We start from the raw sequence: 14,230 nt of genomic DNA on the forward strand, positions 1-14,230 counted from the left end.
TCGAGGTATTTTATAAGTACCTAATACACAGATAGTATAATATACTGAAACTAAAAAATCTAAAAATAGATAGATATTATAGACGTATGAAGTTCAAATTTGGATTTTGGACAAAAATCAATAACTAAATGAAGGATATTAAATTTTTATTATTTTGTTGAAATTGAAAAATATTTCTCGTGGAAATTTGAAACTTTTACATATAAATAATGACATTTAAAAAATATTTTAATTCATTTCATGCGATTCCCTATTTAGATTTTTTATTAATTACAGTAAAGTACATTACTTTAATTTAGTTTAATTGGTAGCAATATATTTATATGATGGAACAATAGTGGAAATAATCTGTCCTTTACTCAAAAATGATTTTCATTTGTAAAAATTTATCATTAAATTCAAATTTAGTGTATCCATTTTAGTGACTTTCTCAATGGTATGATACACTATATTTCTACTGGAGTAATGTGCTCAACAATTTTTAGACCTGAGACAAACTATCATTTGATCACCTATAAACCCACAACTTTTAATTAATTTTTTTTTCTTTTACTTAACAATTTAACTATAACTATTAAAAACTTTTTATCCCACTAAATCTATTGCTCAATACCCACCTACCATCTCACCCATCTTTATCTTGAGAAAATTGTCATAAAAAATCCTGCTTCAGCACACCATTACTATACTGTATAGTGGAGCAATTACTTACTTTCTTTCATTCTCTCTTAATTATTGTCGTTTAGATAATTATAAATAAGTTTAATTATCGAACAAAATGTTAAAAAAAAAATTATTTATTTTTACTTTCAATAAATATTATTGTGTAATAATAATTAATAATAATTAATAATAATAATAATAATAATAAATAATAATTATATTGAAGACCTAATATAAATCGATAGTTAAAACATATTCACAAATAAATCAATTTTTAATAATATAACTATTCTAAAGTAAAATAATAATTGATATTATTGTTAAGAATTGATTTAATTATGAATACTTAATTTTATATCTCATATAGTATCACAAATAATACATTAACTATATACCTTTATTCTTATAATGAAATTTACATAACGTTAAATTCTAAATATTAGAACAATTTAAAGACAAAAAACAAAATTAATTTAAATAGAAATAAATATTTCTTGAATAAAGGTTTTTATAAATTGCTTAACAAACTTTAATTATTTTTGACAGTATAGATATTTTTAAAACCATGGAAATTTATTCAACTTTAGCTCTTGTATCCATTTTGGCTTCTCCTTCGTCAATTGGACGGCCTCTTATACAATGTGGATTCATTTTACCATTGACTGCATCTTCAGTAACATGTACACTTACTACATCAGAACCAGGAATTTCAAACATTGGGTCCAACAAAATTGATTCCTTTAAACATTTTAAGTAATATGCAATGTAAATTATTGTTAAATTATTGTTAACTATTAATATATTTTACAGTTTATTAAGTACTGTAGTCTAGTAAAATTTCAGTACGTAACTATGTAAGTTTATTTTTAAAATTAATTAAAATGATAAATAAACTAAATTACATATTTTATTTTGTTAGTAAAAGTTAAAATTTGAGTTGGTAATTACTTCAATGCTAACATTTTCATAAAAAAAATAGAATTTAGAGTATAATATTACCACAATTGCTCGTAACCCTCGAGCACCTGTTTTTTTTTCTAAAGCTTGCGAGGCAATGGCTCTTAGCGCTTCATCTGTGAATGTTAATTCAACTTTGTCTAAACCAAATAGTAATTTGAATTGTTTGACTGTACTATTTTTTGGTTCAGTAAGAATTTGCACAAGCAAATTTCTATTTAAGGAATGGAATGGGACCAAAACTGGAAACCTTCCCACAAACTCCTAGTAAAAATAAAATAATATATAAACAAATGTATTTAATGCAATATTATTATTAATAAATATAATTACTTAGAATAAAACTTTAGTTTTCAATAAAATTATTTTTTTTTTAAATGCACATGGTTCATTAAAAAATAATCTTTGTCTATCAAATTACTAAAGCATGATGACATTGTTATAACTTATAATAATTATGAATTATTGTTAAGTGTTAATAATTATAGTTTAATCTTATCACCAGACCAAAAAAAATTCAAACAATGATGACTAATTTTTTTTTTTCAATTTTAACCATTTAAAGATTATGAATATAATATAAAAAACTGAAAATTATGTATAGCAATTTTATATTTAATTTGTATGAACTGTTTTTTATAAACAATTGATCATAATGCAATATTTTATTAATTAAAATTAAAATTATTTAAAAATAATCATTAATGGGCACTAGCATAGTTCAGAATTTAATAAACCTAGGAATAGAACTTTAAAATAATTAATGTTGAATAAAAATATATTTAATCAAAAACATAAATATTTTAAATTATCTACCCGTTTTTTTTTACATAATATATGGAAATGAAAACTTAATAAGAAATATTTTATTTCAAATATTTTACCATGAAATATAATTTGTGAACAATTAACTTGAAATTTACAATTTAACTGAAAATGTAATTGAGTAATTTTTTTTTTTTTCTAGCATATGATTTTTTGGTCAAAATAAATTGGTATTTTAATGATATATTGAAATTCAAATTACAATAAAAATTATTTTTAAATAAAATAAATAATTTACTCATATCAATAAGTCTATACATAAGCTTAATTCATTTCATTAATAAATAGATTAATAATTACAGGTATCATTCCAAATTGAATTAAATCTCTTGGTTCCACTTTTTTTAACAACCCATCTCTTTCAGCATTTTCTTTTTCAATATCAGTGTATGAAGCTGTAGAAGCAACACGATCAGCTTCAGCAGCAGCCCTTCTGCTTCCCATTTCACTATTAATTTCTGCACCAAATCCTAGACTCTAAAAAACAAAAAAATAATTAATGAATTAAACTCAAATTTAAGAATTAACTATTTATTCTTTTACATTTTGATTTGTCCTGCGACTTATAAGTCTATCAAGACCAGTAAATGCACCAGAAGCAACAAACAGTATATTAGTAGTATCAACTTGAACTGTTTCATTTCGAAGTTTTCTAGTATTTTTTTCTGGTACATTAACAACAGTACCTTCCAACATCTATAATACAATAAATATAAAATATATTATAAAAATACTATTGTAAATATAATAATATACCACAAATCACCATACATAAATAGTATAGAAAAAAGGATAAGAACTAATAAAAATAGTTAATTATATGTTAATTCATAAAAAATAAAATAAAATAGATAATAATGAGTTAATACAACTATTTGTAATTTATTCTGATTTCTTTTTCTAGTACAATGTCTAATTAAAATGAGAAAAGTATTTAATAGGATGCTATTATCAATAATGATACTGTTTAGCCTTTAAACTATTTTGTTAGATTAACAATTAATATTGTTTATTACTGTTTTGTATTCAAAAACATTAACGCTGTTTTCAATCATATTGTATAAAAGATTAAATTTTCAATCTAAAATAATTCAATGAGCATCGTTAAAAAACATTTTCTGTATAAAAAGTAAAAACCTGAAGCAAAATAAACAAAATTTTTTTTAAACTTAATTTCCTCCTTAGGTTTGTTTTTTATTGGAGTTAATAAAATTTGTCAAATTTTTTATAGTTTACCACGAAACAAGAGATATTTCAATTATAAAATATTATAATCATTAATTAAAGAGTATGTTAATAATTTGGTACTTTTTCATAAATGCCAGAAAACAAATATAAGAATCATTTTTCCAAAACGCAGGGTTTAAATCAAAATAGAATTATTAAAAACTTTAAATTTAACATTATTAATTTATTTTCTAAACATTCATTATTAATTAGTTAATGTATAAAATTACGATTAAAATTATTAAATGATTAAAAATTACTTTTAACATTCCTTGTTGGACTCCTTCACCTCCAACATCCCTTAATTGATGAATTCCGGGTACAGCACCAATTTTATCAATTTCGTCCAAGAAAACAATTCCTAAAACATTTTTTTTTTTTGTTATACTAAACATTAAATTATATAATATTAAGAGCATTTATGAATTAGTACAATACTTTATCTTAATTGTGTATACATTAATTAATTAATAAGCATTGACTAACAACTAAAATAGTAAAACTGACAAATATTGTCATTATTTTTGAAATCAAAACAAAGCAATTGAGCTAATAATTTTAGATATATTGTAAAGTAAAGATATCATTTAAACTATTGGATACATTTCAATAAAAAGTCACCATATTTTTACTAAATAAAGAATTAAAAAAAAATAATGTAAATAATGTTCCTTAGACATATATTATGTTTTAATACAGAAATAAATAAAACTATTTTAAATGTTAGTAACACTATACTGTCTATACTTAAGACTATACATGTATTTGCATTTTATATATTGAAAGTCCTGATAGCAAAATTTTTCACTTTACTATTTTAAAAATAAATTGATAAAATAATATAGATAAACCTAACATCATTCAAGTAATTGTAAAACTATTAAAATATTTATTCATTCTTAGAGCAAATACAATAATATTAGTAAATATAACTGATTAACTGATCAGTGATAACAATAAATAAAAGCTCTAGTAGCCATTGAGCAAAGTTGTTAAAGACAATCTATACTTATAAAGGTCTAATGATTAGAAGGAATCATATTCAATTCGTAATGTATACATTTTTAAACATCAATAACTGTATCCATATCTTTAGCCATCTTAATCAAATATGCAAAGAAAATAAATAATAAAAACTCTTAATAGCAGTTTATAGTCATAAAATAAAATATTTCTAAAACTAAAAGGATGCTTTACTTCAAATGCATTGTCTCTATCTTACATAAATATAACATAGTAAAACCGTTTCACCCAGACAAGAATACCTCAGGCTGTAGTCCAGAACAAGCAACCAAATTTTCACACTAAAAAGAAGAGATTTTGGACTGTACAATATCGTTTTATTTTTTCAATATCAAAACTACAAAAAAGTTATTCAAGTTTGAAACACACAAAAACGATGTTGCACAGTTCAAAATTTCTTCTTTCTAATGTGAACATTTGGTTGTTTAATTTGGACTACAGTCCGAATGGTTCTTGCCAACATGGTTTTTAGTGTTTTTACTATGTTGTACATTTGTAAGACAAAGCAACATACATGGATGAAGCGTCCGCTCAAATATTCTGTTTTATGACTGAACAGTAGTCTTAATTTGTGTGCCACGGTTTATAGTGTTCTGTAAAGTTCACAGAGTGTGAACTGCCCTCATATGTGCAGCAAAATTATTGAAAATATAAATTATTTATTCATATAGTAGTATATAGTGTTCAATTAGAAAATATAAATATCCAAATTAAAGTACAGATGATAGATAATATAATAGATTATAAAATGTCTACTCGATATTTATCAAAACTTTGCTTCAATTGTTATTCTAGTATATACCTAATAGTTTTTATTTAAGGATTCATAAACAATAGAATAATAATCTATAGGCAGTATGATATAAGATGCATTGTCAGCATAAATTTGGCACACTATTATTACATTGTTTTTAAGTAACCATGAATCCAAACATTAAACATGACATTCAGTTATGTCATAAAATTATATAAACACAATTTTGGGCAATAAATAATACGACTAGCAAAATATGGTGACTGAAACGATGGCTAACTACTAATTTACTTAGTCGACCCTATTATAAGTAATAATATAGATTTAATTTTAATATTTTCAAAAATTAATTCTTCTTAGTGAAAAATCAGAAAATTAATGAATAGATGTAAAATTAATACTTTAGGAGGCAAAACATATTGTAAAATTAATTGGTTACAAATCAATTAGTGTCGATAATAATATTATAGACATAATTATTTATTTTCTATACTTGAAAAATTAAACACATATTTTTCTAGGTGATATTAGAATAGTATTATTAATTATTATTACAACGTGAATAATTATTATAATATTTAAATAAATAATTAAAATTTATGTATTACCAGTTTGAGCCTTTTCAACATCATAATTAGCGGCTTGTAAAAGTTTCCCAATTACACTTTCAATATCTTCTCCCACATAACCAGCTTGTGTTAAATTGGTACAATCACAAATTGCAAATGGTACATCTAATTGCTTAGCTATTGTTTGAGCCAGTAACGTTTTCCCTAATGAAAACAAAATATTCACTTAAATTAATATTTATAAATTATACTGTAATAATGTAATAAATATAAATTTTAAATAATAAGACATTGTATTTATTTTTAAAATAACATTAAAACAAATTAATACAAACCACAGCCTGTAGGCCCCAATAATATAATGTTACTCTTTTCTAAGAGTGTATTTTCAAATGATGAAGTAATTTTAATTTCTTCTTGACTGTTTTTTGTACTATCCATTTGTGGCATTCCAAATATATTGTTGTTAGAAAAATGCTCTAAAATGAAATTTTACATTAACAATTTATTTTTTAAATTTTTCATTAAAAAAAATAGTGAGAATTATATGAGATTATACAGAACAACTAATTTATATTGTCAACTATAAGACAGAAATCTTCTTACTATGGAAAATAACAACAGACCTATACAACCTATAAACCGATTATTTTAGTCAGGTTTTCTTGTAACAAATTTTTTTTTTAAATGGAAAAATTAATTAGTTCAGAAGTATTCTGAAGTAAAAAGTTTTTACTGTATAATACTAAGTTACCTTTTTTCCTAATAATTTTAAATGTGATTAAATATGTATATAAATAGAAAAATTAATTTTATTACTTATAAAAGCACAATCATAAACATTGATATTTAATTACCTCTTGCATTTTGTAAGTTATCTAGTAATCGTTGATCAATTGAATCATTCTTTTGTGGTGCTGTAATATTATGAATAATACGCTTGCAATGATTGTAAACTGCCACAGCTAACACTTTCTTAGCTAACTCTTGACCAATCACATACTTATTAAGGTTTACAAAAATCTGTATAAACAAAATATTTAAAAAATATTTATTAAATGTTAATTAATTTAGTAAAGAAACCAAACACAATTATTACAACACTATTTATCTAATTATAAACATCTATATTTCAAAATACATTTTTTATACCTTACAATTATTATTATCATAGATATATATATATATATATATATATATGAACTTTGAAACTTACATACAATTAAATAATTTATCAACATTTATCTTTATCAAAATAATATAAAAAAATTTAACATGATAAAAATATTTTCAGAATTATAAATTAGAGTTAGAAATTAATTTATTTTAGGCATGATTGAATACATAAAATCAAAACTTTATACTCAACTTCAACCAAAAATAATTTACTTTAATTTTAATTTTAAACAATGACAATAATGTCAAATACTATTATATAATGTAAATAAACACTAAAATAATACTATGCTTAATAAATATAGTATATTACTATAACAAATAATGATTTTTGAAATAACTACTTACTTCTTTTGGAATTGGAGGTGGCTTAAATTTATTTTGTTCTTCTGTTACATCTTTTAAATTATTTTCTTCGGCAGAAATCACTTTGAATATATGATCACATCGCTGACATCTCAAAAATCGATTAGAAGCTATAACAGATTAGAAATATAAAGTAAATTTTGTATACTATAATTATAAAAAAAATAAATATTATATAATATAATTACTTAAAAAAAACTCTAAATTAGCAGTTTGACACTTAGGACAAAGTATTCCTGTATGGCCATTATTATCACCCTTGCGTCCTGACCCGGAGTTTTCTATATTCCAACAATTAGGCGAAGTCTGGAAATTACGTTGGTGAACAGTGTCTTTTAAGTGAAGGCCATGGCTGAATACACCTTCAAAATGCAAGGACAAGGTTACATGCCAAATTATCAACGATATACTCAAATAAATCATCTTTACTTACTCAAGTTTCTTGATAAATTTAAATAATTAGTATACACTTTAGACTGTATACATTTAGAACACAAGTTTTTTAATCTGGTCGCCATTTCAAGTCTGTGAGTTGAAAAAAAAAATACAATAAATTTAACAAAATTTGTTTTGAAAACAAGTGCTTTTGGACAATTAAAGTTAAAATGGTTAGGCTCCCTGAAAAAAATAAAAACAAGAGTTTTTAAACTGAGAACATACTTTAAAAAGCTTCAACAACAGGTACGTCGTCGTTTTGAGAAGAAAACGTTAGTGTGCGCACCGCACAATAAATCCTTCGAAGCTGAACAATAATACAAAACACACAACAGACTGCTAACTATGGTGAGTAGCGACTGCCGACTGGTAACTATCACAGATTAGTGATTACTACAATGTCCGTGGAATATTCAATATTGTCATTTGTTACAGAGCTTTGTTTATTTTGTTTAACAACTAAATACTGCCAATAAATGATAAACCACTGAATGATAACGAGGTCATTAATCGATCAGCTGTTGTGAGTTGACTGTCCAAATCAGTTAGGTAGTTTTTGGATACTATAATATACTAGTCTATGGTAGTTGATACTTATTAGTTATTATTATTTTTTTTTTTAATTTAACTGGACGCTAGACAGCAGTAACCAAACAACGATTTATAAATTATAATTACTCTACGCCTATGCTTTAACTCTACCGTCTGAAAATTGAACAGCTGATAATTGATTAAATAAATAATTTAAAATAGGTTCGTGTGATATTTAAAATATAAATTGTTTAAAAATGTTGTTGGTGCAAGTACATTTGAATATTTGAGAAATTTATTATACAAGCGTCTGTTCCACCGCTGCTCACTTGAAGATTAAGTTTTTAAAAAGTTTAAAAATTAAAATTATAAAACAATACCTACATCTTTACAACAAATGTATCAAAATTAAAAACTGGTTGCCTCCAATTCAATTCGTCGGACTTCTACGCATTGGCCCGACGTCCCCGACATTACCACTATATAACACCACAGTCCACAATACCACACATGCCAAGTCACCAAGGCCACAACTTTGTTATTAATTGCCCCACTATTCACCAACAAGTAATATCTATTATTGTGTAACGTTGTTATGGTTTAAAAATAGTGAACACTTAATAGGTGATCGTTTAGTGGAGCGTACATTATATATTTAGATTTAAAGTTCAAAACACTAACCGTTACGTCGTACTTCTGAACTGTGTTTATAATTTAAAATTAAGATGTAGTCATGCGGAAGCTGGCTTTACAATAATCATTATCCTGTTCCATTCGGTTCCATAGAACTAATGAAAACCCAAGTGAATAACCCGTGTAGAACTTCATCCCCTATACGGCCGTTCCCAAGTATTTAACGAAATTAATCGATTTTCAGCAGTGGTTAAACCCTCCCCACAAAATCTGCTCTTCAAATCTAGATAAATAAATGTTGGATGTTGAATTGTACAAAAATTATTTTATATTTAATAATACATCTGTCGTATACCCACCTTTCGGTGTTATATACATTTATCGACAGTTGAGTTACCAAAGACCATAAATTAATCGGTTTCAGTTGGTTCTCAAAAGTCGATATCGCTACCTAACTGCTTAGACTTTTAATCCTCAAAGGCTATAAATTAGCCGGTTTCAGATTGGATTGAAAGGAGTATGACAGAATTGCGTGGTTACTCAAACAAAATATACAATTATTGGTCGGAAACACGATTTATTAAAAAAAAAACAATACTCCTATGTCGTTCTTCCGTATCTCGTCAAATACCTCGAATACCTCGACGGCCACGGACCGACCAGGACTCTCTGGACTGACCTGGAGTCCCCTGCACTGTTATTTGACGGCGTTATAAATAATACAATTTTTGTTGCCTCAGCACATCTGCTTCATAGGCCTGATCTACTTTAATAAAAATATTTCATTTGTTAAAATTTAATCCTTCCTGTATTATTAAAAAAAAAAATTAAACAAATAACATTGACGACTATTTACATTGTACGACACATCCTACCAGTGTATTATAACTATGAGACAATACAAATTTAGAATTATACTAAAATCAATAGATTGATGATATGATTATTGATTAATAAATACACGTAGAAAGGAATTTAAAAAAAAATAACATTTATAATATTGATGGCACCGCTTGCAAGTGAATGATTAAGAAAGGAGCATTTATCCCATTTAGTATTTTAACATTATTATATTATATAATAATATACCTATTAATATTAATATCTTTTGATTAGAAATTTTAATGTATATTATTATAGTATAGTAAAATTTTATAGCATAACTTAATAGGTATTTATGTATAATTTATATATTAATATATTATGTACAAATACCTATATAGCTACATACGTATACAAATGTACTACTATTACAAGTAAACTAATTTATGAAACCGTCTATAAAAATATTATTGTAGGTACAAGGTACCTATACTATAAAAAATGTAAATCATTTAGAAAACTCAATATTCAGTATCATATTATCATAATAAAGCATCTTATGAATTACAATAATCACACTTTTCGAACTTAATGGTACAAAAAACCCAAGTTTTTAAAAATATGATCTTATTCAAGAGTACTCAAAAATTCTAAAAATTGAAATTTTTGTAAAAGTATTATTATTTATTAAACGATAAAAAGCTGTTAATATAATATGTATGTACCTATATACACTGTATACACAATCTTTTAAGCTATACTTATTAATTACTATTGTAGCCTAACGTACTCCCACTAATATTTTAGACCTAGTTATACCAATAGTCTAAACTTCTACCCAAGTTTTTGAAATTTTAATTTAAATTTTAAATAAACATATAGTAAGTTATGATAAGAGTACAATATACTACTAAACATAACTTCAAAAGTACAGAAAAAGTATGTACGTATAATTATTAATTTATCATAGATATTATATTAAATTTAAAGTTTCGTTGATACTTGTACCTATATCATTTTAATTTTCCTCAATTTTGTTTTTTTTTTGTTTTGTTTTTTTTTGTTTTTGTCAAACGTTTTATATTATACAAATTGAAAATACTAATTAAATACACACTGTGCAATTTATATTTAGGTACAAATAATCGCTCAATTAATGTTAACACGTAGTACCTATCTACCAATCTATACTACCAGCTACTTAACAGTAACTATCTAATTTAAGTGAACAATTTTACTATCACATTATTACTTTTCAAGTGTTAATTTTTATATCAAATAATGTTTATTATTATATAACTAGTTATTTTTAAATTATTATCAATTTAACAGTTAACACCTTCTTTCTAGAAACAATTGATTCTAATATCGTGTATAACATTGTTATCGGTTACTTACTTATCAGTTGATAGTCGATAGATGACAATCTTTTTGAAAGTTGACACATTTCCTGAATTAATTGTATATTATTAATAGGTTAAGTTACTAATTGTTGACGCATGATATTATTTTATATTATTATTTTGTATTTGTGTCGGTTTCGTTCGGTCTTGATAAAGGCGAAATGTGGCCCGATCCCGATAACATTATTATTATTATTATTATTATTATTATCACGGACTAAAATTATATTGTGTGACTTTGAGTCAGTCGCGTACAATCAATGTAATCGGCACCGTCTCGCCAAATTTCAATAAAGCGAGATTTTTAGTGTAAGTAAAGTGCGTTCACTACTATTATTTAATCCTAATTACTCCTATCCGAGAACCAAAAAATAAAAAAAGCGTTACAGTCCACAACACTAATATTAATCATTATTGGCATTACAAGTATCAACCAGAAGATGTTCAATGATCTGTAAGTATAAAAGCATTTATAAATTAAAATTGTTAATAATAACTTTATCGGGAGGCAAAATTTTAAACCAAGTAATCTACAAACTATTGACTACATGTGATAATGTGATATACTAACATGGATTTGTATAAAGAGTTTCCGATGTCAAACATATAATGTGTGACAACATTAGATCGTAAATATTTTAAAATATATTTTTATTTAATTTTACACAAATTTGATTTAGAAATTAAAAGAAGAAGAAAATAACATTTCAAAACTGTGAAAGGAAGTGGAGAACATATTATGTAGTGTATAGAGCAGGAGTCTACACCTTATATAATTAATTTAATTTTTTTAGCTTTTTAAAATAATATAGGACACTATATTATATTGTCTGCGTATGCCTCTATTCTTCTCACCATTTTTTCATATATTATACCTGTTAGTTTATTTGTTATACGTTTTCAATAGAATATCTGTATAGTCATTCATTTTTAAATTTAATTGTTAGCAATTTTTTTGTGATTAAAAACCTTATAGATAACAGTCTCTAATTCCATTAGAACATACTTTTCCAGTTAATTATACTTTTTTTTTGCTTTTTAAAATTCACTTAACCTGATTAATTTCTGTTGTTTATAAAAAGTATTAAGTAATAAATATGAATAATTTCATTTTTTATTGTATATTACACAGATTAAAATAGTAAACTAATGTAACCACAGCATGATTGTTAAATCGAGTTTTTTTCTTTTATGGATGTTTTTATAAGCTCAGCTTGTCTCATTATTCTATAGATTTTTTATAGACTATAGTACTTTTATAGGAACTGGATCTATAAAAAAAATTATTAATAAAAATCAACCAGTTTGAACTTATATTATCCATATTCAATACAAATATTATATATTTTAATATCTAAATATTAATTCTAGTTATTGTTAATTGTAATTGTAACATAATAATTGATAGGTATCTATTTAGAGTACGAGAAAACGATAGGAAACTAATTATTCATCGGCATTGTCGAATCAAAGAATAGAAAAAAAAAAGATATTCAAGTCTGTAAGTTATGCATAACTTGGATAAGTACTAAGAAGTAAAAGTTATTGGTAAAGTACAAATTCGCGTAATAACAATAAAAAAAAATTCAAATTAAAAAAGGTATAGTCAAATAAGACTGCTTTTTGTACAATAAATATCATGTGGATCAGTGTTATAACCTATGGGTGTATTAAATTTGAATTCAATGATAAATCATTGCTCATTGGATACAAAGAACGATTTTGAGCAGAGAAACCATGTGGACTGTCAGCTTAATTATGCATAATAACTATAATAAGTATATATATATATATATATATATTTTTTTTTTTTATCACTATTAAATGAATTTACTTTACTTTAAGGATTACGTTAGCTCAATATTATTTTTTCTTTAAATATTACGTTTATAACACTACTAGTATTTAATTATTAAAATAATATTATGTATTTTTACCCTATTATATCAACATATAAAACACAAAACTGTATACTATATTTCTGTAAATACCGTTAAGATAGTAAAAATAAGTTCATAGCTATCTTAAAATAAATCAATAATGTATTGAATAAAGTAAGATTCATCATAATATAATATATGTAAAAGATTTCAGTCCACAGTTTTTTGATTAGTAAAAAAATAATTAATAACGTTAGGTATACATCGTTAAAATGCGGAATATTTGAATTTTTATAAAAAATAACTATATATGTTTGTATATTTTTTAATTGCGATATGAAATACTAATGACTATTATAAGTAGTATCATATAACAATTTTATACCTTAACTATGAAAATTAATGATTTAATAACTTTTTTTCTTCAAAACTATTGCAATTTGTTATTTTTGTGATTTTAAGAAATTTTAAAAATATTTGAATTTCAAATGCATATTATAACAATAAATTATGCCTATGTATTTTTAAAAATCTTATACAGATATAAGAACAATTTATATGAGATATTTTATTACATTTTCAAGAACTTTGACCTCTATAAATATTTTTTTATTAACATTCATAGAAAAAAACTAAAATTGCTCAAAAAATATCAAAATATTTTTAAAATAATACCATGTTTAACAAATGAAAATGTCAATATTTAGTGAAAATTTCAAGTATCTATGGTTATTAATTTTTGAACTGAAAAAAAATTTTCTTAAGATATGAATAGAAAATAGTAATTATTATAAGTAAGAATATCCGCTATATCGTTAAAATTTTAATTTCGAATGGGCGTGACTTTAATTTAATTTAATTAATTTTTTTTATGTAGGTTGCACAATGTATAAAGAACCTTGTATTATATTTTCAAATATTAAGTTTAAATTGATATTTTTTTATAAATTACTAACAATTAAATAA

General features: G+C 23.9%; 1 protein-coding gene across 1 annotated transcript; it reads right to left on the reverse strand.

Annotated features, from left to right (window-relative positions):
• Positions 1-1,162: 1,162 nt before the first annotated feature.
• LOC112603662 (ATP-dependent Clp protease ATP-binding subunit clpX-like, mitochondrial) lies at positions 1,163-8,472 on the reverse strand. Its single transcript, XM_025352351.1, has 12 exons — positions 8,221-8,472; positions 7,994-8,085; positions 7,749-7,922; positions 7,543-7,670; positions 6,876-7,041; positions 6,354-6,497; positions 6,058-6,222; positions 3,933-4,033; positions 2,989-3,141; positions 2,746-2,922; positions 1,663-1,884; positions 1,163-1,401 (listed from the first exon to the last, which is right to left on the reverse strand). Exons 2-12 carry the CDS (start codon positions 8,076-8,078, stop codon positions 1,237-1,239), a joined length of 1,680 nt encoding a protein of 559 aa, XP_025208136.1. The 5' UTR covers positions 8,079-8,085; positions 8,221-8,472; the 3' UTR covers positions 1,163-1,236.
• Between the last annotated feature and the right edge of the window lie 5,758 nt (positions 8,473-14,230).

Source organism: Melanaphis sacchari, unplaced genomic scaffold (genome assembly GCF_002803265.2).
Source record: "Melanaphis sacchari strain LSU unplaced genomic scaffold, SCAv2.0 Contig10_pilon_pilon, whole genome shotgun sequence".
Lineage (NCBI taxonomy): Eukaryota > Metazoa > Arthropoda > Insecta > Hemiptera > Aphididae > Melanaphis > Melanaphis sacchari.